At 52.2% G+C, this 23,172-nt stretch overlaps 5 protein-coding genes across 7 annotated transcripts; 4 read left to right on the forward strand and 1 right to left on the reverse strand.

Annotated features, from left to right (window-relative positions):
* The first annotated feature begins 1,654 nt into the window (after positions 1-1,654).
* LOC122170440 (dispanin subfamily A member 2b-like) lies at positions 1,655-2,965 on the forward strand. The gene is made up of 2 exons (XM_042837257.1): positions 1,655-1,949; positions 2,475-2,965. The coding sequence occupies exons 1-2, from the start codon at positions 1,737-1,739 to the stop codon at positions 2,673-2,675; spliced, it is 414 nt and encodes a 137-aa protein (XP_042693191.1). The 5' UTR covers positions 1,655-1,736; the 3' UTR covers positions 2,676-2,965.
* A 2,194-nt stretch (positions 2,966-5,159) lies between these two features.
* LOC122170443 (interferon-induced transmembrane protein 2-like) lies at positions 5,160-6,542 on the forward strand. The gene is made up of 2 exons (XM_042837262.1): positions 5,160-5,344; positions 6,247-6,542. The coding sequence occupies exons 1-2, from the start codon at positions 5,165-5,167 to the stop codon at positions 6,406-6,408; spliced, it is 342 nt and encodes a 113-aa protein (XP_042693196.1). The 5' UTR covers positions 5,160-5,164; the 3' UTR covers positions 6,409-6,542.
* A 439-nt stretch (positions 6,543-6,981) lies between these two features.
* LOC122170442 (dispanin subfamily A member 2b-like) lies at positions 6,982-8,541 on the forward strand. The gene is made up of 2 exons (XM_042837259.1): positions 6,982-7,241; positions 8,136-8,541. The coding sequence occupies exons 1-2, from the start codon at positions 7,056-7,058 to the stop codon at positions 8,295-8,297; spliced, it is 348 nt and encodes a 115-aa protein (XP_042693193.1). The 5' UTR covers positions 6,982-7,055; the 3' UTR covers positions 8,298-8,541.
* A 97-nt stretch (positions 8,542-8,638) lies between these two features.
* Positions 8,639-10,417, forward strand: LOC122170441 (interferon-induced transmembrane protein 5-like). The gene is made up of 2 exons (XM_042837258.1): positions 8,639-9,618; positions 10,007-10,417. Exons 1-2 carry the CDS (start codon positions 9,442-9,444, stop codon positions 10,223-10,225), a joined length of 396 nt encoding a protein of 131 aa, XP_042693192.1. The 5' UTR covers positions 8,639-9,441; the 3' UTR covers positions 10,226-10,417.
* A 1,128-nt stretch (positions 10,418-11,545) lies between these two features.
* On the reverse strand, positions 11,546-21,835 carry PGGHG (protein-glucosylgalactosylhydroxylysine glucosidase). 3 transcript variants are annotated; one of them, XM_042837255.1, is made up of 15 exons: positions 21,797-21,835; positions 21,538-21,618; positions 20,489-20,753; positions 19,549-19,759; positions 18,225-18,660; positions 17,097-17,216; positions 16,810-16,941; positions 16,615-16,726; positions 15,695-15,767; positions 15,089-15,225; positions 14,375-14,508; positions 14,192-14,287; positions 13,641-13,738; positions 11,906-12,111; positions 11,546-11,737 (listed from the first exon to the last, which is right to left on the reverse strand). In XM_042837255.1, exons 3-15 carry the CDS (start codon positions 20,739-20,741, stop codon positions 11,673-11,675), a joined length of 2,073 nt encoding a protein of 690 aa, XP_042693189.1. In that variant the 5' UTR covers positions 20,742-20,753; positions 21,538-21,618; positions 21,797-21,835; the 3' UTR covers positions 11,546-11,672. The 3 variants fall into 3 exon arrangements, with proteins under 3 accessions (XP_042693189.1, XP_042693190.1, XP_042693188.1); XM_042837256.1 differs by lacking the exon at positions 21,797-21,835 and having other exon boundaries at positions 21,538-21,647; XM_042837254.1 differs by lacking the exons at positions 21,538-21,618; positions 21,797-21,835 and adding an exon at positions 21,441-21,497.
* Between the last annotated feature and the right edge of the window lie 1,337 nt (positions 21,836-23,172).

Below are 23,172 nucleotides of genomic sequence, written 5' to 3' on the forward strand. Positions count from 1 at the left end.
GGAGCTTCGACCAATAGGAGCGCTGCGGGGGCGGGACCGGAGGGGGCTCCGCGCGTCGCCACGCCAACGGGCCGGCAGCCGCGGGCCGGGCCATAGGGGCGGCGGGGGGATCGGCCTCGGCGCGGTCCCTGCTGTGTGTGGGAGCGGCGGTGTGAGGCGGTGGGAGGGACGGAGCTGTCTGTGCCCGAGGGGGGCGGCGGGTCGGCTGACACGAGGGGCGCGGACCGGCTTGTAGCCCATCGCCCCCCGGCGCGGGTTTGGTACATCCCTGCGTGCCGCGCCGAGGGGCTGCGAGGCCCGGCCGGGGAGCGGGGAGCGGCCGCGGTGCGAGCTGGGATCCGTTCCTTTTCTCTCTCCATCCTCTTCCTATCTCATCTCCATTCCCTTCCCAGTCCCGTCCCATCCCAACTCTATCACCATCCTCATTTCTACCCCCGTCCTGTACCCATGCCAACCCATCTTATCTCCAGATTTTCCCTTCCCTATCTCATTGCCAACCTAATCTCTATTTCATCCCATCCCAATCCCCATCCCTTCCCCATCACATCTCCATTCCCATCCCACAGCTCAGCCAGGCTGAGACCTCCCACAACTCACTGCACCCCTGCTGCCCAGCCTTTTCAGAGCAAGTGAAATTTTTTCTCGTCCTCGCTGCAATGCGGGACTGGAAACGAAAACAGAGGAAGAATTCAGCGATGAGAAAAAAAAAAAAAAAAGAAAAGAAAGAAAGAAAAGGAAAAAGACATCTGCAGCTGGGGAAACTAGAGGGCACCCGTGCTCCAGGCTTCGCGTCCCCGCCGTGCTCACAGGCGGGTGCAGAAGGTTAATTGCCTCATAATTAGGTGCAATTTAGATAACTATGCAGCGCAGCTCGTATAGCTGTCCCACCGGCTGTGGAATCTAACTGGACATTAGGGGAATTCATGTTGTTGTGCCCAGGGAGCAGCACCCTACGGCCTCCCCCCAGCACATCCCCAGAGCTGGATGTAGGGCTGAGCTTTGGCCTCCAGTGCCTTTTGGGACAGCCTTAGGAGAGAGCATGAGGAACGTGGGGGAGAAAGGAGTCCCAACACCATGGTGTGAGGGTGATGATGTGGGTTTTCTCCATCAAGTGCCTAGAGAAAACCGTAGGGGTTGGGCTCCCAGTCCATGGGCTCCCATGGGCTGCCGTGTGGTGGGGACATGATGTAGGGTTTCCACCAAACACTGAGCCCAACTTCAGGGCTCCCAGTACTACATGATGGAGTCAAAAGGACAAAATGTAGAGTTCTTCCACCAAGCACCCAGGCTTGATCACAGCGATGGGAGCCCTATTGCCTCTTGACAGGAACACAATTTAGGATTTCTCCATCATCCGTCCGTCAACTTCAGGGGCAGGGGTCCCAGTGCCCTATGGTGGAGATGTGATATAGGGTTTCTTCACCAAACATCCAGGCTCACCACTAGCCACGGGAACCCCATTGACACACGCTGGGGACACGGTTAAGGCTTTACCTCTCTGACGCCCCTACCTCACTACTTCTCTACCAGCCCCGCACCCCACAGCCCGACCTGTGGAGGCCGGGTAGGGGACACCTTCGGGGCTGGCGCCTGGCGTTCGCAGGGGGCGGGCGGCCCTTTTTTCCCTCCCCCTCGCTCAGCCCTCCTCATCACCGGGCTGCAAGGAAACGAAACTAGCTCTCTCCATCCTCCCCTCCGGGCGCCGCCCCCGAGCCTCATAGCCCCCGAGCCCCAGCATGGAGCGGGTCCGCACTCCGGGTCCGGCGATTCCACCGTACGAGCCTCTGATGGACGGGCTGGACATGGAGGGGAAGACCCGCAGCACAGTGGTGACGGTGGAGAACCCCCAGGTGCCTCCTCCCCGCGACCACTTGGCCTGGTCGCTGTGCACCACGCTGTATGCCAACGTCTGCTGCCTCGGCTTCCTGGCGCTCGTCTTCTCCGTGAAGGTTGGGGAATGGGAAAGGGGGGGGACGGGGGATGGGGAAGTGGTGGCATCTGGAGAGGAATGGGGGGGAAGGGCGGGGGACGGTCATGGAGGATTCCCGTGGGGCTCACAGAGCTCCCCGATCCCAAACAGAACCGTGGAGCACCAAAAGTCCCAGCTGTGGGTGCTCCGTGGACCCTACAGAGCCCCGGGCCTCAAAAAGATCCATGGAGCCCCCAGATCTCTGCTGCCAGGTTTCCCCGTGGACCCCAGAAAGACCCAGGGAGTCTTGAACAGACTCATGGTGCCCTCAAAACCTCCAATCTCAGGGTACCACGTGGACCCCACAGATCTCCAAAAGCCCCTACTGGGAGGTGCCCTGTGAACTCCATCAAGCCCCTGACCCTGGTGAAACCCATACATCTCCCAAGAAACCCTGACTCTGGGGTGTCTCATGGAACCCACAGGCCCATTATCACCAGAGGGAGCCCCATGCCAGGGAACCTCTCCTACCCAGCCCCATTGACTCTCCTGTTGGTCTCCCCAGTCCAGAGATCGCAAAGTCCTGGGTGACTACAGTGGGGCGCTGAGTTATGGCTCCACTGCCAAGTACCTGAACATCACGGCCCATCTGATCAACATCTTCCTCATCATCCTCGTCATCGCCCTGGTTGCCAGCGGCACCATTGTGGTGGCCAACATCTTCAACCACCACCAGCAACACCCCGAATTCATTGGACCCACCTAGTCACTTAGTCCATGTGCAGAGCTTCGCTTGGGGCCATGCTTTCCTTGCTTCTTCCAACCCCCTCTCCAGTCACCGTCTGAAAAAGCTCCTCAAGACTCGCCTTGCTCTGGCAGGAACCTACAAAACTGGCTGTAGGAATGGGAACTCCCAGACTTTGCTGCTTGCCACCTCACTCTGCCTTTTTGCTATTGCTCCGAGTGCCTGTAAAAGCCCTTAGGGAAGCACCTCATCAGTTTGGAAAGAAAGAAAGAAAAAAAAAAAAAAAAAAAGCACAATAAAGGTATCTTTCACTTTTGTCTCATGGCTCTTCTTTTTTAGAGGATGGGGGTGGGAGTAGGAGAGCCTCCATAACGATGCTATTGAACAATTGTCCCCTTTGTCACCCTCTGGAGCATGACAGGGATTACAGAATGATTAAGGTTGGAAAAGACTTCAAAGATCATCTCATTCAACCATCAACCCATCACCACCATGCTCACTAACCATGTCCCTAAGCTCCAAGATGTGACAGGACCCAGCTGGGTGAATCCAGTTCACAGGTTTGGACAAAGTGGACCACGGCAATGACAAGGGAATAGGGGTGAAGCATCCCCTACCCTATCTCTGGTAATATGCATGAGTGGGCTTCATTTGGAGATGAGGAAACTGTGGGTGGGATGACCCCATCCCAAACTCCAGTGATGCTGTGCTTCCCTGAAATGCTTAGAAGGGAAAGTGAGATGACGATACCTCTTCCCTCCTCCCTGGAGCTTTTCAATATCACAACACCACTCCCATCCCAGCTTTGGGGTAAGGCAGAAATCACGCCTACAGCTCCAGCCACGTCCAAAATGACCCTGGAAAGGCCCCAAGCACCCGACCAATACTCCCGGACAGAGCTGACCTGGCGGGGGTTCAGCTATGTGCTTGGCCTGGCTTCCTGCTCCCCAGCTCTGTAAGGGCTGGGGCCCCACAGAGCTGGATGGAGAAAGCCTTTTTATTTATTTCCCCTCGAAGAACAATGACTCCTGCCAAGAAGCTGCACTCATGAGCAGGACGTCCTCCTTGCAAAACACAACAGCCATTTGTTGCAGGATCCCTGGCAGCCTCGGCTGGGTGAATCATTGATTCCTACTCTTCTTCCCGTAAAAGCAAACAGACATGTGCCGGATCGTGCCCTCCCTGAGCACTCCTCTCCTCTCACTCCATCCCCACTGGCCCCACCAGGATTTAGCTGAAATCCCCCCCCAAAATCATTTTTTAAAATGCACCTCCCTGATCAGTTGTCACATGCAAAACCCGGTACATTCCACAGCCAAAAATGTGACATCCTGTCATCCCAACATCCCCTGGGGAGCACATCCCCAGCCCCAATGGGCACCATAGGGATTTTCCATGCATGGACTCTCCCTGGGGCTGGGCACCAGTAGGCAGATGGGGGCACAAGGGGATGCACGGGCAGAGCAGGGGTGCTCGCAGGACACGGGGGCAAATCGTTCCTCCTCCTGCAGGAATTGCTCCAGGCTGCTGGCAGGTGGCCAACGAGCCTTGAACTCCCTGCCCTAACGGCAAAGGCAAGAAGGGAGCAGGCAGCAGGCTCAGCTCCCCACATAACCCACTCCAAAAGACCTCCAGCAGACCCCAACCTCACTTTGAAGACTCTTTCCCCCCTTGCAAGGAAAGCCACCCCTGCATCTTTGTTTCTCACCCAAACCCTCTGCTGCTCAGCCCCTTAACTCTGCCCACACCCCCAGGACTTTGTTGCCTCAATGTATTCCCATCCCATCATTTGTTTGGATGCAAAAGCAAATAGAGGAAAATGCACAGAGGGGTGGTGATGCCAGCAGGTTGTTCACACCAAGCTAATTAAGATAAGACAGCAATCAACCCCACTTACAGCGAGAAGGACACCTGCAGCTTTTTGGGGGCACAGCTCTGGGTTGCTGCTGGAGTTTGAGCACAAAGCCAGCTCCGCAATCCCCTCCTCTATTCGCACCCTTTCCCCTCCCTTCCAGCCTCTCCACTTAATTACCACTGTGACCTAATGAACCTCATTAACTTGAGAGCATGCCAGAAAAAGAGCTGATAGCTTTGGTATGAGCAGTACTGGGGAGCACTTGGGTTTGCACGCAGGTGGTCTTCACAGTGGGCAGCTGCTGCTCCAGGCACGAGCCCTTGTCTGAGTGGGCCTCAAAACCCACAGCTGCCTTCATCCCATGTGCCCCAGGGGTCAAGTGCACCCCACACCCCCCCAGACACCTGCCCCAAGGGACTTTGTCCTGCGCCATCATGCCATCCTTTACACCACAGCTTTCAGATCACCATGCCCACGCTGGCACCGTGGGCATAAACCAGTTTCCAACATCTCCAAAGGGAGTTTGTCCCTGGTAGGATGAGAACTGCCCACGCCCCGGTGCCGGGCGGGGTGTCCCCACCCCAGCAAACCCTTCTGCTCACCTATAATAGGTGAGGCTGTAAGGGCACAGGCACTGCAGTTGCCTTCTGGCACCATGCAGAGCTACCCGCAGCACACCAGCATTGACATGCCGCCCTACGGGCAGAATGTCATCACCACTGTTCCCATCTCACCACAGCCACCCCCCAAGGATTTTGTACTCTGGTCCCTCTTTAACTTCGTGCTGTGCAACGCCTTCTGCCTGGGCTTCTGTGCACTCTCATACTCCATCAAGGTAAGGCAAAAATCAACCCAGCACCTCCCTGCTTAGCTTTGAGGTCTGCCCTCCATGCTACGGCTCCCAAATCCCATCCCTTTTTGTTGCATCATGTCTCAACTTTCCCCACCCCGATCCCATCCCAATGTGTCCCATTACGTCCCATCTTTCCTTGTCCAATCCCTTTACCATCTTATATTGTCCCAGCTTCCCCTGTTTTGTCCCATCATGTCTCACTTTCCCTCACACATTTCCAATCCCATCCCGCCTGCCCTACCCTACCTTTCATCATCCCATCCCAGTCCCATCCCTATCACAGTGCCTCATATCTAACTTCCCTGACACCCACCTTTGGAGGACAATCTGCCACCTTTGGGTGCTTTGCCATCTCCAAGGCCCACAGAAGAGGGGCTCCCAGTAGGCACAATGGTTTTGGCTCCTCTAAATTATCCTTAAGTCAGTCCCAAACCAGCTGGCACCTCCATGAAACTGCAAATTCAGCTCCTGCTCCCACTCCCTCCCTCTGTCCTTCCACCCACCCTACTTCCAGTAAGGAGCAGCTGCTCCCCGTGTACCTTCCCTTTATTACCTTTAAAGCTAATCATCCTTAACAAGCACTCTGGGAGGAAAGGTCAGCAGCTGCCAGTGCCCCAAGAAGCGCCACATGGGCATGTTAGGATATCCCTGGCCTTCCTCACAGCTCTCTACCTGCAACAGGAGGAGCTAGCAGCACAAGACTGCTGACTTTTAATTAGCCATTAAGGAATTGCTGTTAGGCTGCTGTGAGCTATGTTTCCCATCAGCGTTGGCTTCCTGAGGGTCTGACACCCTATGTATGCCAATGAGGGTGGTCGGGTGATGATGATGAACAGAACCTTTGATGTTTTGGGTTTCATCAACTCCCTCCTCTCCCTCTGCAGTCCAGAGATAGGATAATTGCCAAGGACTTTGTTGGTGCCACCAGCTATGGAAGGACAGCCAAGATCCTTAACATCGCTGCGCTCTGTGTGGGACTCTTCGTGACCATCCTCTCCATCGTCCTGGTGTTTCTCTACCTTCCACTCTATCTTGTGCAGCCCTGATCTGGCCTGATGAAGAGGAGGAGTGCTGGGGTCCCACTCCTCCTCCCCTCTATCCCTGCTCGCCCAGTGGTGCCACCCCCACTGAGGTGACTGTTCGAGATGACCCTTGGGGTGAGCTCAAGACAAATAAATCTTCTTCCTCGTTCTGCTTCTGTCTGGAAATGTTTTGGTTTTAGGGTTCAGGAGGTTGGGGCTGCCCCAAAGCTGAGACAGGGTGCTTGGGCAAGAAGTGATGTGTCTGTGCTGTTCAGTAATTTGCCTTCCTGCGGCTCCTAGGGCCACCAAACCCAGATTCGTTTCTGTCATCCCGTGCAGATAGCCACAGTCTCTCTACAAGGGGCAACAGTAGGGTCCCGCTCTTCCTTTTCTCCTCTGCTCCTCCGTTTGGCAGTTTTCCAGTTCCTCAGAAGCCGTTTTCCTTCCCCCCCCCCCCTTCCCCCTCCCCCTTTTTGCTCCCTGCGCCCACGCGGTCAGTGCCCCCACACCCGGGGACTGAGAGGAGGGGGACGAGGCGCCGAGCCCATCGAGGGCTGACTGCTCTGCCTGAGTTCTGGGAAGCCGGGGGCCGGCGCAGGGGCGGTGCGGGGCTAGGTTTCATTTTCCGCAGAGCTTCCCATCTCCCTCCCATCCTCGCTCCGCTCCCGGCCATGAAGCCGCAACAGGCGGAGGTGAGCATCCCGCTGCACCCACCCGGGCGGGGACCGCCCCTCTCCAGCGTCCCCCAAGAGCAGCCCCGCGACTTCGTCCTCTGGTCTCTCTTCAACGTCCTGGCAGGCTTCGCTCTCACCTACCTCGGCTGCTTCTGCTTCCCCTCGCTCATCTTCTCCATCAAGGTGAGATCCCCCAATCCCCCACCCCTGACCCGGTACCTCCTTGCCAACCCATCCTGGGATCCCTTGACTCGGGGTCCCCCAAGCTGATCTCCCCCCAAACCACACCCTCCACTTCCATTTGATGCCTTATGATTTGGTGGCCCCCAACATTACTACATCCACCCCAACTCTCTTATTTGGGATTTTCTCCTGTCTACTGGGGTCTACCCTCTGTCCACAATGCTCCCCAATGCATCCCAACAGAACATGATTCCCAATTTTGGGCACTCCAACCTGGTGCTGCCCAACTTGACCCATCCAACCCAACATGCAGACTTGGGTCCCCCAACCCATAACTCACTGAATCTATGATGCTTCCCTACCTATCTGAGCACAACATGATCCTCCAACCCCAAGAACCCCAATCCAGTGCTTCCCAACCTTACCCCCCAACCCGTGATCCACTCAATCCACAGTGCTCCCAACCCATCCCAACATAATGTTATCCTCTGACCCCAATCTAATCTAATGCTGCCCAAATTGAAAACACCGTCCCCTGTCCCACCCAATTCACAGTAGCCCCAACTCTAACCTAATGCATCCCTGCTGACCCAGAACTGCCATTCAACATACATGACTACTCCCTGATTTGGGACTATCCAATTTGGTGACCCCAATTGCCTTCCCTGACACCCTCTCAGTTTGCACCCCTCTGAGCCTTCCAACCCCAAAATGTGGAACTGTGTGGGAGCACATGGGCATCTTTAACCCCTGCTTCCCACAAGGTCCCACTAAAGCACCCACGGTGTCCCAGCTCTACCTGACAGCCCCATGAAGCCAGGCTGGGTCCCCCACCTTCCCTATTCCCATCCTGAAGTTGGGTCTTCCCCACCGAATCCCTATTTGTCTCCCTAGGCTCGTGACTGCAAAGTGCTGGGGGACCTGGAAGGCGCCCGGCGGTACGGAACCCGTGCCAAGGTTCTGAACATCATTTTCTCTGTGCTGATAGCCATCGGTGTGTTGTCTACTATTACCATTGCCATCGTGCTCCTCACCATGAGCAGCAGACAGATATAAAAATTCTGCCACCAACCCACTGTCCTGTGCTGTGCTCACCCCCATAACTCCCCACCAAAAATGTGTCCCAAGGAATTTCTGCTTTGGGAAAGGGTTGCAGAGCCCTGTCCCCTCGCTGCATGTGGCATGGCAGGGATGGGTGGGAAGCTCCTTTCTCTACTTCTCCTAGGCCATGCTAGTATTTAACCAAGCTACAGCGTATGCATGGATTGCCATCGCCACAAATAAAGCTCCTGCTCACCAAGCCCTGCTCCTGTTGCATTATTCACAGCATGGATGGAGGAGAGTGACCCGGAGTACCTTCAAGGCATCCTCCTCCTCCTCCACCCCCACTGCCTTGCCAGGCATCTCCAGCATGAGCCACATTTTGTCCTATAGATTCCAGCACAGCAGAAGAAGGAAACAGCAAATTTCCATGCTTTTCTGGCCATAAACACCCCATCTTCCTGCAAAGTCCCTTCTCCCTCCAGGGAACCATGAAGTGCTTTACTAGAAGTAACTCTTACGCATTTTAGCATTAAATTCCTGTTTGTTCCATTCTTGTGAGGCTGGGGGAAAGAAAAACATGGAGTTTTTAAGGGCACTTGGTTCCGTTACCTCAGGCTGTGTAGCAACAGGGATATTCCCTTATTGAAGCAATTGCTCTGAGCAGCATTGAAAGGCACATGATGACACAAACGCATCCTCAATGACTGCAGCTTTGGCACAGGGGAAGCTCCAGCCAAGTTCAGTTCACACTTTTCTAGCATCCTGACCACACTTCTGTGTGAGGGATTTCCTAACAACACAACCTGAAGGGCTTGGTGGAGGCACCAGCACCATGAGCTGTTCCATACTGTCTTGTGTTGTGTCCTTGGGAGTGACAGCCACTCGGTTCCCACCCTGTCCCACAGCAGGGCTGGAGCCACCCGTGCCCCTGGTGCAGAAGGAAGGCAGGCTCACGAAACCAACTTTGTTTCTCCTAGCTTCCAGCCAAGCATTTCTGACAACCACAGCTTGGCAAGGTCTGTAATTTCTCTGATTTATATATAGAGGAGCTGAGGCTGGGCTGGAGACAAGGACGATATAAAAGGGTCTGCTCAGCCCCACTCCTGCAGCCAGGCTGGTGGAGCCGGAGAGCTGCGGGGTGCCCCTCTCTGTGGCCATGGACACATCCTACCCACGGGAGGACTACCTGCCCATGACATCCCACAAGCGGGACTCATCTCCCACCACTGTCACCTCTGCACCACCCCGTGACCACCTCATCTGGTCCATCTTCAACACCATCTACATGAACTTCTGCTGCCTCGGCTTCGTGGCTCTTGCCTTCTCTGTCAAGGTAAGGCATGGCTGGGCCCCAAGTTGGGATGTTCAGGGTTATAGAATCACTAAGGTTAGAAAAGACCTCTAAGATTCCCAAGCTCAACCCCACCGTGCTCACTGACTGCGCCTCTCAGTGCCACATCTCCATGTTCCTTAAACATCCCTGGGACGGTGACACCCCCACCTCCCCGGGCAGCCTGTGCCACTGCCTCACTGCTCTTTTGGAAAAGCTTTTCCTAACATCCAACCTGAAATGATACTGGAGGTGTCTCCACTCAGACCTGTCCTCCAGAAGCAACACCTCCAGCTGGACAGAGGGACCAGAGACAGGCTGGAGGAAACAAGGAGGATGCCTAGGGGTACCCATGGGGATCCACCGCTGCCCCCAGTATCGGCTCTTGCAGGCACGGGACCGGAAGGTGGCAGGAGATGTGGAAGCTGCTCGGCGCTTCAGCTCCAAAGCCCGCTGCTACAACGCGCTGGCCACAGCTGGCAGCGTGCTGCTGCCGATCCTGCTCACTGCTCTGGTGGTCACCGGTGTCCTCCACCTCTCCAAGCTCGCCCAGGACTCCGTGGGCTTCTTCAGCAACCAGTTCAGCACCAGCGATGATGAGGATAAGTGAGCGGTGGGCAAGGGGATGGCAAAAGCTCCGCAGCGCTGCTGATCCAGCCCTCCCGTGTACAACCCCATGCTTCTTGGGGCAGCTATGTTATTTGGTGTGGTTATTTGGTGTTGGTGGTAGTGTTGTTTTTTTTTTTAATCTCTCCCTTGGTGCTTAATATTTAAATCATTAAATCATTTCACCCATCTCGAATCTGCTCTGTGTGCGTATGTGTGTATGCGTGCATGCACAGGGAAGGGACTGTGCTAACAGGTGATACAGCTCTTAAAATCACAGAACCATTAAAGTTTGTAAGACCAGCAAGATCATCTAGTCCAACCAAATGTGTTTTGTACACTCAGAGTGTCCCAGTTCATAGCTGGAAGCCTTAATCCACATTGCTTTAGGGTGTGCCAGCCTGAAACAGTAGGGATGGGAGACACTTCTCGGATCAGGAAGGCAACAATTGGGCCAAGCAGACCCCTCCCAGGTGGACCAACTCATTGCAGCACAGCATAAGCCCTGATTAGGTCCCCAAGTCAGGACAGAGGGGATCTGCCTGTGGTGACTGTGAGCCAGGAGGAATGCTGCATCCTGCAGTACATCCCATTTAACTACAGAAGGAATTTCCCCATGGCTCCAAGGTCAGAAAAAATCCTCACCCGTACGGCATGGCCACGGCTTGAATCTCCCCAGTGCTTTGCAGTACTGCTCCAATGGCAAAAACAGCCGTCCACATGGAATGGACATCATAGGGGACCATGAGCAGCATTTTATCCCCCTCTCCTTCAATAAGCATCCCATAGGTCCCTTACCAAAGGGCGAGAGAACAGAGGAGAACGTTCATCCCACCCTGCAGCCACTGATGAGGGCCTGATGAAGAGCCAGCTCTAATTACAAGGCAGAGGACCCGCCATGTCGCCTCCCCTAAGTGGTTCCACATGCTGAGCAGCCACAGAGCTTTTTATAAACTCCTGGAGTTGGCTTACAGAGCAGAGCAGGGAGCATCCTTCCTTCCCCTTGCTCGAACGGCTAGTGAATGCATCCCTGAACCCACAGGGCCAGAATAACACCCAGCTTCAGCCTTGTTGTTGTTCACGCTGCCTCCAAAACCCTGTAAAACTCGAGAGCAGGAGGAGTGGAGCAGGGCATCCAGAGCTGAAAACAGCTCTGTGCATCTGGAGACTGCTGTAGAGATGGAGAACTTTCAAGAATAAACAAACGGGGGATGTTTAGGAAATGCATCTAAATTACTCACTTTCAGGCACTCAGCTTTGTTTGTGCTCCTCCCACTTTCCAGTGCTGTGAGTCCTGCAGCAGAACCAATGCTCACACTCACAATTAACAGAGCAGGGCATTCTCTTGGCAGCCTCAGCACACTCATATCAATACGGGGATGGTGCAGGATGTCCACACATCAGTACGGGTGGGTCTGATGCCCATCATATAAAGCCCGGACCCATGAGGTTCAAAGTCCTTTGCTGGGCGCTCTCCGGATGCATCCAGCAGCTGTGGGGAAGGAGATGCTCTGCCCTGGAATCAAAACAACACATGTGAGACACCGGAATGGCTTTTCTCTGTATTATCTTAATTTTTAGGAAACATGCTCAAGCAAAGACTTCCTACATAGCTATGGAGCAGGAAGTGCTGTTTGATAACTTCAAGGTCAGTGCACAGAGTTAACCCTGGTAGAGGTCGCACCTTCGTGCAGAGGAAAGCACTGCCCAGACTCCTCCAGCACCACCTCCAGGGGAGGGTGAAGGGGACACTTGGTTGCTGCAATCCTCATCTCCTCCTTGGTGATGGTGAACTTCAGCTTGCTGCCCAAGTAGGAGACACCAGTGACTTCCAACTTGTTGACATCATTGGGAAATGCAGGGTCAAAGCGAAGGTTGGTCTTTGTGATCCTGGAAAGGCAGGGCAAGTCAGTTCTGCTTTGCTAACAGCTTTGTGGAGCAAGCACACCCTGAATTATCCTGAGGCCCTCTCCCATGACTCCTTTTCATTTTTTTTTTTGGCAGAAAAAGTCCTAGGTGTATCCTAAAGATGTTCAGGCAAATTCCAAACACTACTAATCCCAAACCTACTAATCACAGAACCATAGAGTGATTGGGTTGGAAGGGTTGAAGATCATAAAAACATGGAGTGATTGGGTTGGAAGGGCCCTCAAAGACCATCTAGTTCCATCCCCCCAGCTGCATGCAGGAATGCCAATGATTAAATATGGCACCAGATTAGGATTCCCAAAGCCACAGGGATGGGGCGTCCACATCTTCAAGCATCTGTTGAAAGGCTACTTGGGTTGTCACCCCTCATCTCAGTGCCCTAAGGTGTTTCTTTTCCTCAATTTGTGGTCTGGAGGTTGGATTTAGAAAAAAAAACTACACACACACACAAAATCCACCATGTTTTTTCGCCTTATGGTGATACCTTAGAGCAGCTCTGCTGGCAGAGTGTCAGGAATGCCCTGCTCTGGGACGGGGAGGGGAAGGAGTACAGGAACAAGCAGTGGGAGGCAGAGCTGGCTGCAATCACCATTGAAATGCAGCCACACAAAGCGCAAGTGTGGGCTCTCGGCCACATACTAAAACCGAGCAACAGAACACCCAGATAGCTCAGGAAAGCACCACAATGTTTGCAGCTGGGGTTTTTGGGATGCACATTCAGCTTCAGCAAGACCCAACCAAATCAAGAACAAACAAACCAGCAAAGCTATCAGCAAATATCTGCTCTCAGCTCCATGGTGGTTGGGCTGATGAGCTTTAAGTAGCAAACAGGAACCCTTTTTCCCAGACCCTACCCTGAGGGCTGTGCACCGGGATGCAACAGCACATTCTGAAGACACTGAGCTGTGCACAGCTGAGATTGAGGCTTTCAGCTAGTGGCACAGCGTAAAAACACACTGTTAGGGCGAGGAGGCTTTGCTGGCAACCAGAAGGTTCTTCAGTCTGATCCATCCTCAATTAAATTCTAAGAATACACTCCAGTGGCTACAGCTTCAGGACTGAAACCACCCAGCTGCTCCAGAGCTGAGGCATGAGCCTGAAATTATCTGAGCAGCACACCAGCTTCCTTCTCACACAGCTCCTGGGGCTCAGCAGGACATATCCTCTTTTGTACAGATCTTATTTTTGGCCTTTTGGCGTGAGAACAGCAAATAATCTTCCCTGGTTTCTTGCTGCCTCAGCAGCATCACAAACTGTCCCCTCAGTGACATCCACAACCACTGGGAGTTATCATGCAAAACGAACACCAGTGGCCAACCCCAATACCCCTAGTTCACCCATTAACGGCGCAATTCATTCAGAGCAGAAAGCAGATGCTCTGCACTAGTTACTGCAGGTGCCTTTTTTTTTCACAAGCAACAGGAATACTGAGTTTTCCAGCCACTTGATAGTTGCGTAGAAATTAAACAAGAGTCTCACAGGAGTCTCACCTGAACCCTGTGTAACCAAAGAGGACAGCCTGTAAGAATCCACCCATCCCTGTCAAGAAGTTCACAGCTCCTGACCCATCCGAGTTCTCCACCCAGATCTGATCCAGGGAGAAGAGGAAACAAAAAGAAAAATGTCAGCTGTTGCATTGGGACTCTTCACACAGTTAAAGGTGTTTGTATATGCTTGCTGTTGCTGTCATATATCTGGGGCATTGCAATGATCATATCCTGCTGCTCATCATGGAACAAGGTGGTGGCTGGGCTCTGATGGGTCTCCAAGTCCCACATCTCCATCCCTTCCCCATCTTCCCCAGGCAGAGGGCATCCTATGGTGACCATGATAACAGACTTCAGCTTTATGCTGCTTGACTGGAAGAAGATGGGTCCTGGCTTCTTTTTGGAAGTGTGCAGAAGAGATGGAGCGAGCGATCACCTAGCTCAGTACAATAATCCAATAACCGAGGGACCACAAGTGCTGTCAGTGAGACAGGGCCTGCTGGGGAGCAGACAAGACAGAACCAAGTGGCACTGGCCACGGGGCAGCAGCTGACCTTGAAGGGCTCAGTGATGTTGCTGAAACACTTGTTCAGTTGGCACTGTGCTCTCTGCGTTTCCTTCAGCTCCAGCCAGCCCACTGCAAACATGCTCTGAAGGAGAGAGCAGAGTGGGTCAGTGCCCACCGGTATTGAGTGACTCAGATAGAAAGGACCACACTGCGGGTGAGTTCCTCTTACCCAGGTCATGGCTGGCCCGCTCAGCGTGGTGACGGGCTCATACATCACCAGGTCATTCCTCCTCACTTCAGGGTGCATCGGGTGCATCAGAGGGAAGCCCAGCAGGATAACATCAGCTTGTTTCACAGGCTCACCTGAGAGAAGGGATCAGAACTGAGCCCGACCACATGCCTCCCACAAATAATTAACTCACAGAGGGAACGGATCTGACACAGAATCATAAACTTAGGCCAATAAAATCCACACCACAGTGGAAAAGTGGTGGAACTCTCTTCTGAAGAGCTGGGAGACAGCTCAACACTGCCTTACTAAGGCAAACGACACAGAGGAAAGGGGCAATAAGCTGGGCGTGCTCTTCCTCTTGTATCAGACTTCCAGTAACCAGAGGTTATAGGACATTCAGTACGCAGCACTTGACTTTGGAAAGATAAACCTAACTGTCAGCAATGGGTTCATAGCCACCACGATGCCTGCAGCCCAGTGTCTCAAACTCTCAAGGCCTATCCTCTTTGTACCCCAAATTCTTAATTAAATGAGCCCTATAATGAGAAAGGATCCACCAAAATGCAGAAAGTAACTCTGCAAATCAGGTCCTCTGTACTGGCAATACAAATGCTGAGAGAACCAGTGCTCTTTTGTTTCAGCCCACATTTCCTGTCTTGCAGGCTTAAAAAGAAAGAGGCAGGCTTCTGAACTGCATGCCCCTCTACCCACCTGGACTGTAACCGTCATACTCAGGGTGATATTTCCGCACTGCATCAAAGGGCACTTTGACTTTCTTTGCACATTCCACCCACTCCTCTGGCACAGGGATCAAGAAGTCCTGAGCAATGCTGGCTGCAAAATTTAAGCTGAAAAGAAGTGAGGAACAGTGCTTCACGTCATGCTTGGGTTGCTGGGGCCCCTTGGAGAGAGAGGAAGAGGAAAAAGGGAGGAAAAGAGTGAGCGTTGCAAAAAAGCAGTTTCCTAGAAAGAACATGGGATCAAAGTCTAATCTTTGGGTAACAACTTTCATTGCTGGGACTTGTAATCTCCAAATGACTAATTATTTTGACGTCACACGCTGCAAGGAGACAAGCACTGCTGAGAAGGGGAGTTCCTCTCTGTCTAATGTAGACACCTGAGACATCAGATGTGTCGTTAGGTGTCATCATGGAAACCCATGGGAAACCTATTTCTTTCTGCTGATGCAGATGAAGGCAGAAGAGACCAACTTGGACAGAAGTATGGAGCCAGAAGAAAGGTGCTTGCTGCCTCCTCCTCCTGCTAGACAGATGAGAAGAAAGATGGGCCAGAGCCTCAATAAGGCGTGCGTATTACCTCCTCTGTGCCACGGCATTGGTGTAAGCAGAGTTATCAACCTGGTGGTGATACTCGTCTGGGGGCATGACACCTGGAGGAAGGGAAGACAAAGGGGACACTTCACTCTGCAGCACACCCAAGGTGTGTTTCAGGGAAGTGGCACAAGAACAGGAACACCTCCATTGTATTGATGACTGCCCACGTTGACTTGTGTGGTGGGAAAAGGTGTTGGTATTTTTGATATATGAGGTCTGACTCAGAAGTGTATCCTGATGAAAGTACAGTCCTTTCAACCAAAACTAGCTCCTACTTCTGAGCTAAGACAGTGTTGGGTGTTCTGCTCCCACAGGCCCCACCATGGATTCAGTTCTTAACAAAACCCCTGAGGTGTCCATTCCTCCCATGAATTTGGCTTCATTAACATAGAAACGCCCAAAAGCTGTGGGTGCCCCATCCCTGGAAGAGCCCAAGAACCCTGGGCAGTTGGCCTGCTGGGGGGCAACCAGTCTACGGATGGGGGCTGGAGCTCAGTGATCTTTAAGGTTCCTTCCAACCTATGATTCCCTGATTGGGGTCTGGGATCCATTCTTTCCCAAAATGCACTCCTGGCTTTGATAATTTTAGAACACTCATCCTCACCTCTTTCCTTTCTTTGCCACAGTGTGGGTGTGGGTTCTCTACAACCACTGGGCAGAGGGAGACATGCTGCCCAAGCATTCTCACTGTGATCATTACTAACAAATCTCAACAAATTCAGTGATCCTTGTGGTCCTTCATAAGCCAGGATATTGTATAATTTAGCTGAGAAAGGGCAGATCATCAGGCAGAAGATACCTTGTCCTGAGGGCACCTTCCTCACTTCAGGCAATGCGACCTTTAAGTTATTAACTGTGTGTTTTTCCCTAGGTCCAAGCTCAAGTCCTTCCCTTCAGAAGTACCTCGGATGTGGTAGCATTGCTCCTCCTCACTCCACACCATCCTGCTGCACCAGTATTGAGCCACGGCTTTCACCAGCGCCCAGCCTCCATCAGTCCTGAACAGCTTCTGGTCCTGGAAGGAGCCAAAGCCAGAGAAAGACAGGGAGCATGAGGGAGATTCAATAGGGTCTAAACTGTGACAAACACTCCCTTTACCTGTGTGGTATAGTAATACTGCTCAAAGGCCATCAGAACATCCCCGGTTATGTGAATTTCTTGGGCTCCATAAATGTCCTCAGGACAGACCTCCTGACCAGTAGCTGCGCTCTCCCATGGGAACTTAGCACCCTGTTGGGAGAAGACATCCATGGAGCAACTAAGCACATCTTGAAACAATCATCCTGGTCTACCACATGCAGGCAAAACCTAGCTCACAGCCCCTGGCTCAAGGAAAGCCTGACTATCCTTCTGGGTGACATTCAGCTCCACATCTCCACCCCCACCTCATAGCCTTGTTCCTGTGCATTGAGTAGAGCTCCTTCCAGCGTGCGAATCCGGTACTCCAAGATGGCTCGGGCAGCTTTGGGATAAAACAGCAGGATGTTCGGGAACATCCAGGTGTCCTGGAAACATGCAGGCAAAGCAAAGTGGTAAGATGGGTTGGTAGGGCAGCCAAATGCTCCTGCATTTGGCTGTCCACCCCCGGTGGTGAATGCTGTGACCATGACGATGCCACTACTTAAGGATGCTGTCAGATGTGTCCAATGCATGAGGGACTGTTTCTACCATCACAGATGCATCCAGGTGCCCAAGCCTTCAATTCTCTGCCAGTCACCTCCCTGGTATCTCACTAGGATAAGCCCAGAAAGATCTCCTGCCATGCTAGAGAAGGGAGGCCGGAGAATCTGACGGGTCAAAACCACATGTTGCCAGGAAGAATGCCAACAAGGTCCACCGGACTGAAAAGCCCTTGCCCACTGAAAGACCAGACTAGGTAGGAGTCTCAGCACCATCCAGCTGTCCTTCCTGTTCACATCACACATGAAATATTCAACTGCAGAGCTGTTTGTACTCATTTTGTGTGGCTGCTCTGAGAGCAAACCCAAGCCTCTTGTTGGGGAAAAGCCTCCCAGACCAACTTGTTTATTGAGCACACACCAAACTTAACTTGAAAAGCAGAATATGCCCATAGCAGAAAAAATATTTCTGTTCTTACAGTAGTTGGGCACAACAAGGCTCACTGCTGCCGCCAACACAGGGAGAAGGTGGGCAGGTGTCAATTCATTTAAAGAAGCAAAAATGCGGTGACCGTACTCTACTCTACTTTACTCTACTCTACTCTATTCTTTGGTGACCGTATTCTAAACTGAAGATTCTTTTGCATTAGCCTTTCTTGTGTGAGCAACCCAATCTGTGCTTCAGATTTTAAATCGACAAAGGGATCAGGGGCTCTATGGATGAAGATGGACCTCAGTAGGTGTTTCTAAAGGAGAAGAAGGATGCTCTTCTACAAGAGACCACTGCCAAACATCCCTTTTGCCAGTAAGGAGACCAGCAGTCCCCTGCTGAGCCTCTCTACCCCAGTCACTCCTCACAGCCCCCAAGCAAACACCAGCACTGCCTCAACCCACCTGATCCCAGAAGATGTGCCCCCAGTAGTCCTCGCCCCGTGTGCCATTGGACAAGCCACCAGGGCTGATGCCATGGAAGAGGAATCCCGGTGTATCTTGGGGAGGGATGGCACTCAGCAGATAATAGAGACACCCATAGAGGGCCTGTCTCAAAGGCAGTGGGCCTTCCAGGTCCACACAGCACCCTCTCCACAGAGCAGCCCAGGCATGGGTATGCGAAGAGTGCAGGGAGCCAGCTGCCACGTGTGCCAGCCCTTCGCTGTAGCTCCTCTTGGCCTCCTCCTCACTCTCAGCCACAGCCGTCAGGAACTCCCAGCTTCGCTCCTGCTCCTCCTCATGCAAGGTGACAGCTCGCGGCACAGGAGTCCAGAGCATATGCACAGTGGGCTGGGGTCCCCCCTCCACCTCAGGAACCAGTGTCTGCCCATAGACGTAGCTGCAGGAGATGGTTAGGAATGGGGAAAGGGAGAGCAAAGCACTGTGCACATAGAACCACAGAACGATTAGGGTGGAAGTGACCCAGGAGGAGTTAGTTCTGCCCTCTATTTCCATCAAACATCTGCAGCAATAAGCTCCAGTAATTAACTAGCTCCACTTCTTACACCATGTTGAAATGGAGGAGTTGGAGTTGTGTTGGAGGTGTTCAAGGATAAGTTGGATGAGGCCCTGGGCAGCCTAGTCTAGTATTACATGTGACTATTGGTGCCTGTGGAGGGAGGGTTGGAGGTTCATGATCCTTGAGGTTTCTTCCAACCCAGGCCATTCTGAGATTCTGTGACCTCAAAGCCCACCAACCCCGAACCTGCTATGAGCTGGGTGCCCCCCAGCAGCTCAGGTTGCCCAAGGCCCCATCCAGCATGGCTTTGGGCATCTCCAGGGATGGGGCACCCACAGCTCTGCAGGGCTGCTGTGCAGGTTGAACTGCCCCTAGCAGCTGAGTATCTTTCCCCTGTTCCCATCAGAAGACAGACTGATTACAGCTTCCTCACGGAAGCCATGTTTAAAGGTTGTCTCCTTCAAGATCACTATCTTTTCCAAACTCATTTCTCTGTAGCCACGTGTAGCCTCTGTGGTCTCTGATGCCATTTCACACGTAAGCATAAGTAGTAATTTCAGAGTCACAACTAATAAAAACTATTTCTATATTTAATTCTTTTTGCCTTGCCTGGCAGAAAGAAGCAGACATGCACAAACCTCAGTGATAGTTACCATTTCATTCTAGCTCTAGCTGTATGTTTTCAGTTTGTCTCCCATCTGTGAGCAAAGCAACATGATATAGCTTAGGCAGGACTCGCTCAGAGCTAAGCTCTTGGTCCACACTCACTATGCTCCTTGGAAGTCTGGTCCTTCCTGCAGGTCCAAGTCCTGGCTTTTTGGCACAAAAGGAGTCTGGAGCTGCACAGTGATGGGCTGGCTGATGCCAGCTGATCGCCGGATGGTGATGCTGAAGGCCATCAGGTGGACGAGGGAATGGTGAGCATAGATCCTGTGTGTGGCTGTATAATTGGGTGACTGAAGCTTATGGCTGAAAGTTCCTGTAAGTGCAGCAAGAGCCTTTTTAACCATTGGGTTCTGATGTTCTGCTTTAGCCTCCCAGTTCTACCAGTTTCTATTGGCAATGGAACTGTCTTTCCCAGGTCCAGATCCAAAAACAAGTCTTGACTGGGCATTACTGTTAACACCCTTAACTTGACCAAGCTGATGAGGAGTGATTTGTGCCATTATATATTTTACTAAGCTTTGTGATTGAGCAGCATTTGCTGAGCTTAGCACCAGCAGGGGCTGGAACATGGTCTCAAATTTGCTAGCTCTTTTCTCCACTTGATCCAACACCAAATTAAAGGAATAATATGGGAAAGTAAGGCCTTCTGCATGCTATGTCCGCTGCATTACTTAGAGATTACTTAGTATTCCATGCAGCTCAGACCTGAAATCTGCCAAATACCTTCCTCCCAGAAGGATGAGCAAAAACACCCTCCTTACCATTCTCCCAATTATACTTCCCAATGCTCTACCAAGATCAGAGCTGGCTACTGTCCAAATGTAAGAGAAAAAACTGTTAGAAACATGTGATGGAGTTCACCTAACATAGTCACTAGATGTCAACAAAACAAATGCCTGCATCTGAACAATGCAGTTGGATGCCTATGAGAATCAATGAAATTTAGGCTACAGTTCATCCAATTTCTTCATAAACTATTGAGTTTATTGACCAAACATCTTTTAACAACAGAAAGATATTCTGCTCATGTATTGCTCTTTACCTGTCCGTGTATTCAAGGTGAAGGTCTCAACAGGTACATCCCCATCAGGCGCTGTCATCTTCACATTGACTGGGCTGGGGATGTCAGCACGGTGTGTGTTCCCCACCGCCCCATTGTACACACCATTGACATGAAGGATGTTGCGGTAGACACGTGTGCCCAGGTAAGCATTGGTCACCGTAGCAAGGAGCCGTGGGTCGGAGGGCAAACAAGTAGAGGTGAACACAGCAGGGTCCTCCTCGCCATCAGCCATCACTAGGCGGAGCTGCAAAATTAAAGGAAAAAGAAGACAATAAAAAATCAGAGGTGGGTTGGACAGGGCGTTGCCAATGGTTCCCACCAGAGCCTCCATCCCGTGGCTTTCCTCCATCCCAGCTTTCCTTCCACTGTCTCAGGTGGGTCTGCTGCACACAAGCTCATTTCCCTTTGTGAAGCTTCAGACATCTCTAGGTGACCTGCCTACCTTAACCAAACCTCACATGCTCATTTCTTATGTTGCTTTTCCAGTTTTTCCCCTCTTCTGTTGCCCTCTCCAGGTCGGGGTCTCAGCAATTTTTCCCAACACATCCCATCACATGTCCATCTTCCTCCCAACATTATCAAGTATTCATTTATCCTTTATCCTCATACTGCTCCTACACCTCATCTCCAGCTCAGCATGTTATCAGGCAGGAGCTGTATAATTAACGAATTTTTGGGCACATCTCTACAAACATACGCACAGCACCTTGTAACCAGCACTGGGGGTACTCGGCACTGCAATAACACCAAAAACCACAGAAGTGGGACATGGATGGGGTCTGCAAGCAGAGCTGGGACATGGGCTGGCTGCACCCCAAAGCTCACGCGGTAAGCACAGTCTGCTGGTGTCAGGAGGTTGGATGGCGAGGAAAGCCTTCCTCCTGCCTGCTGGGGAGTGAAGGGTGTGGGAGGTGTGCGGGTGAGGCCTTGCCTTGCGTTTCGGGTGAAAACTGCTGCCGTGGGGCCCTGCACAGGGAACAGCGGAAGTTGCTCAACACAGAGAGGAAGAAGGAAATTGCTTTTCTTACCTCCCCTTCCTTATTAGCAAAATCAAACAACCTTGATCCTGGAACGTGGGTTTGCTCAGAGGAGCTGCGCTCAGCATGGAACTGTGCAGGGAGGAACCGAAAGAGAAAAGTGGTCAGGCAAAAGCAATCCAGGAAATGCAGCAACGGTTGCGTTCCTGGCAGAGAGCCACAGTAACACTCCCTAAGGGATCATCAACATAAGCAATCACTGACAAGAGCCACCCTTTGTCTCTGACCAGGCTGTGACCCTCTTGCTTACCTGCTGAAAAGCCAGGCTTTATCTCCCAGATTTACTGCTGTGTAAGCTTCCAGTCTTTGAACTTGTGCTAGCATTGCAATTCTTTCCGGTGCTGGAGGACCCCTCCCTGACTTGCAGCATGATAAAGGCACAGGCAAACCCCACAAACAGGCAGAGTACTGGAGGGCTTCTCACCCTGATTTCAATTCCCAGCCCCTGCATGCTGGTATAGACAGGCTGCAATGCCCGAAACTCATCCCTTATCATCTCCTTCAGCAAAGGGAGGTGAGCACTTCTCTGCAGATGTGCATTTGCACTCCATCAAACGAGAGTGAGAGCACAGCCCATGTGGCACTCACAGGGACAAACAAATCTCATTGAGCAGAAAGATCTAAGGTTGGTTCCTTGTGGGTGAACAGAGACACAGAGAGCACAGCTGCCAGATGCTGGGCCTCTCCTAGCAACCCCCTGCCTCTGGGCTGCTGCTTCAAGACAATTATCAATCCTATGCTGATGGAGTAAATACTGCACAGCTGTTCCACGGGCTGCAAATCCATCAAAAGCCAATACCTGACTCAAAGCTGCCATCGGAAGCAAACCCTTCAGAAGTGGCACCCAACCCCAACCCCATCTGCACCACAGAGTTTTGGGAGCTGTGAATAGGGTCACAGAGAGCAAAGCAGCACTCCCAGTTCTATGACTGCTGGCAGCCCTTCTATGGAGCTGTTTGTAAGGAGAGAACAAAGCCGGGTTATTCAGCAAAGCAGGGACACGTCAAATGGAAAGGACGCGACTTTTTCCTCTGCACACCATGGGGGCAAGAGCCAGGCTGGAGCCTTCCAACCCTTTCTGCTGCAGGGTCAGGGCAAGAAGAAAGCTTCAGCTGGCAGCTTTGACAGTCCACAACTTGCAGGACAGACAATACTACATTGAGGCACTTGGACGTGGCTTTGCGGGTATGGTAGTGATGTGTTGATGGTTGGTCTTGGTGACCTGTGAGGCCTTTTTCAATCTTAGTGATTCCATTTAGGGACATGGTTTAGTGGGCACGGTGATGATGTGTTGATGGCTGGACTTGATAGGCACAGAGTTATTAGGGTTGGAAAAGGAAGGGGAGGTAAGATTCTATGCAAACACCCACATGCGTGCGATTATAAGCCTGTGCATCCATTGGGCCCCAAGGGAAGAAAGAGAAGCCATGATTTGGACAAGTGCTTTCAGGCATTAGATCTGCATCACTCCAAGGATGCATTTTGCAATTGTATGGATTCAAGAAAACCTCCCCAAAATAAGTTTGCTCTCCAGCCAGAGACCTTTCTGTGGTGCCCTATTTCTTCCCCCTGGAGCTGGAGGAGGAAAGGAGGAAAGGAGGAAAGGAGGAAAGGAGGAAAGGAGGA

The sequence above is a fragment of the Centrocercus urophasianus genome, unplaced genomic scaffold (assembly GCF_019232065.1).
Source record: "Centrocercus urophasianus isolate 14NV4802_14NV808 unplaced genomic scaffold, USGS_Curo_1.0 seq_7, whole genome shotgun sequence".
Lineage (NCBI taxonomy): Eukaryota > Metazoa > Chordata > Aves > Galliformes > Phasianidae > Centrocercus > Centrocercus urophasianus.

Bases quoted from the DNA above. Each gene is read 5' to 3' on its own strand.
- PGGHG (XM_042837255.1), bottom strand. From the start codon at position 20,741: ATGGCTGATGGCGAGGAGGACCCTGCTGTGTTCACCTCTACTTGTTTG. The intron at 15,226-15,694 runs GTAATACGCACG...ACTTCTTTTCAG, and splicing joins AATGCCGTGGCACAGAGGAG to CTTAAATTTTGCAGCCAGCA. The intron at 13,739-14,191 runs GTCAGCTGCTGC...TCCCTGGATCAG, and splicing joins ACATCACTGAGCCCTTCAAG to ATCTGGGTGGAGAACTCGGA.
- LOC122170440 (XM_042837257.1), top strand. From the start codon at position 1,737: ATGGAGCGGGTCCGCACTCCGGGTCCGGCGATTCCACCGTACGAGCCT. The intron at 1,950-2,474 runs GTTGGGGAATGG...TGGTCTCCCCAG, and splicing joins CGCTCGTCTTCTCCGTGAAG to TCCAGAGATCGCAAAGTCCT.
- LOC122170442 (XM_042837259.1), top strand. From the start codon at position 7,056: ATGAAGCCGCAACAGGCGGAGGTGAGCATCCCGCTGCACCCACCCGGG. The intron at 7,242-8,135 runs GTGAGATCCCCC...TTGTCTCCCTAG, and splicing joins CGCTCATCTTCTCCATCAAG to GCTCGTGACTGCAAAGTGCT.
- LOC122170441 (XM_042837258.1), top strand. From the start codon at position 9,442: ATGGACACATCCTACCCACGGGAGGACTACCTGCCCATGACATCCCAC. The intron at 9,619-10,006 runs GTAAGGCATGGC...CGGCTCTTGCAG, and splicing joins CTCTTGCCTTCTCTGTCAAG to GCACGGGACCGGAAGGTGGC.
- LOC122170443 (XM_042837262.1), top strand. From the start codon at position 5,165: ATGCAGAGCTACCCGCAGCACACCAGCATTGACATGCCGCCCTACGGG. The intron at 5,345-6,246 runs GTAAGGCAAAAA...CTCCCTCTGCAG, and splicing joins CACTCTCATACTCCATCAAG to TCCAGAGATAGGATAATTGC.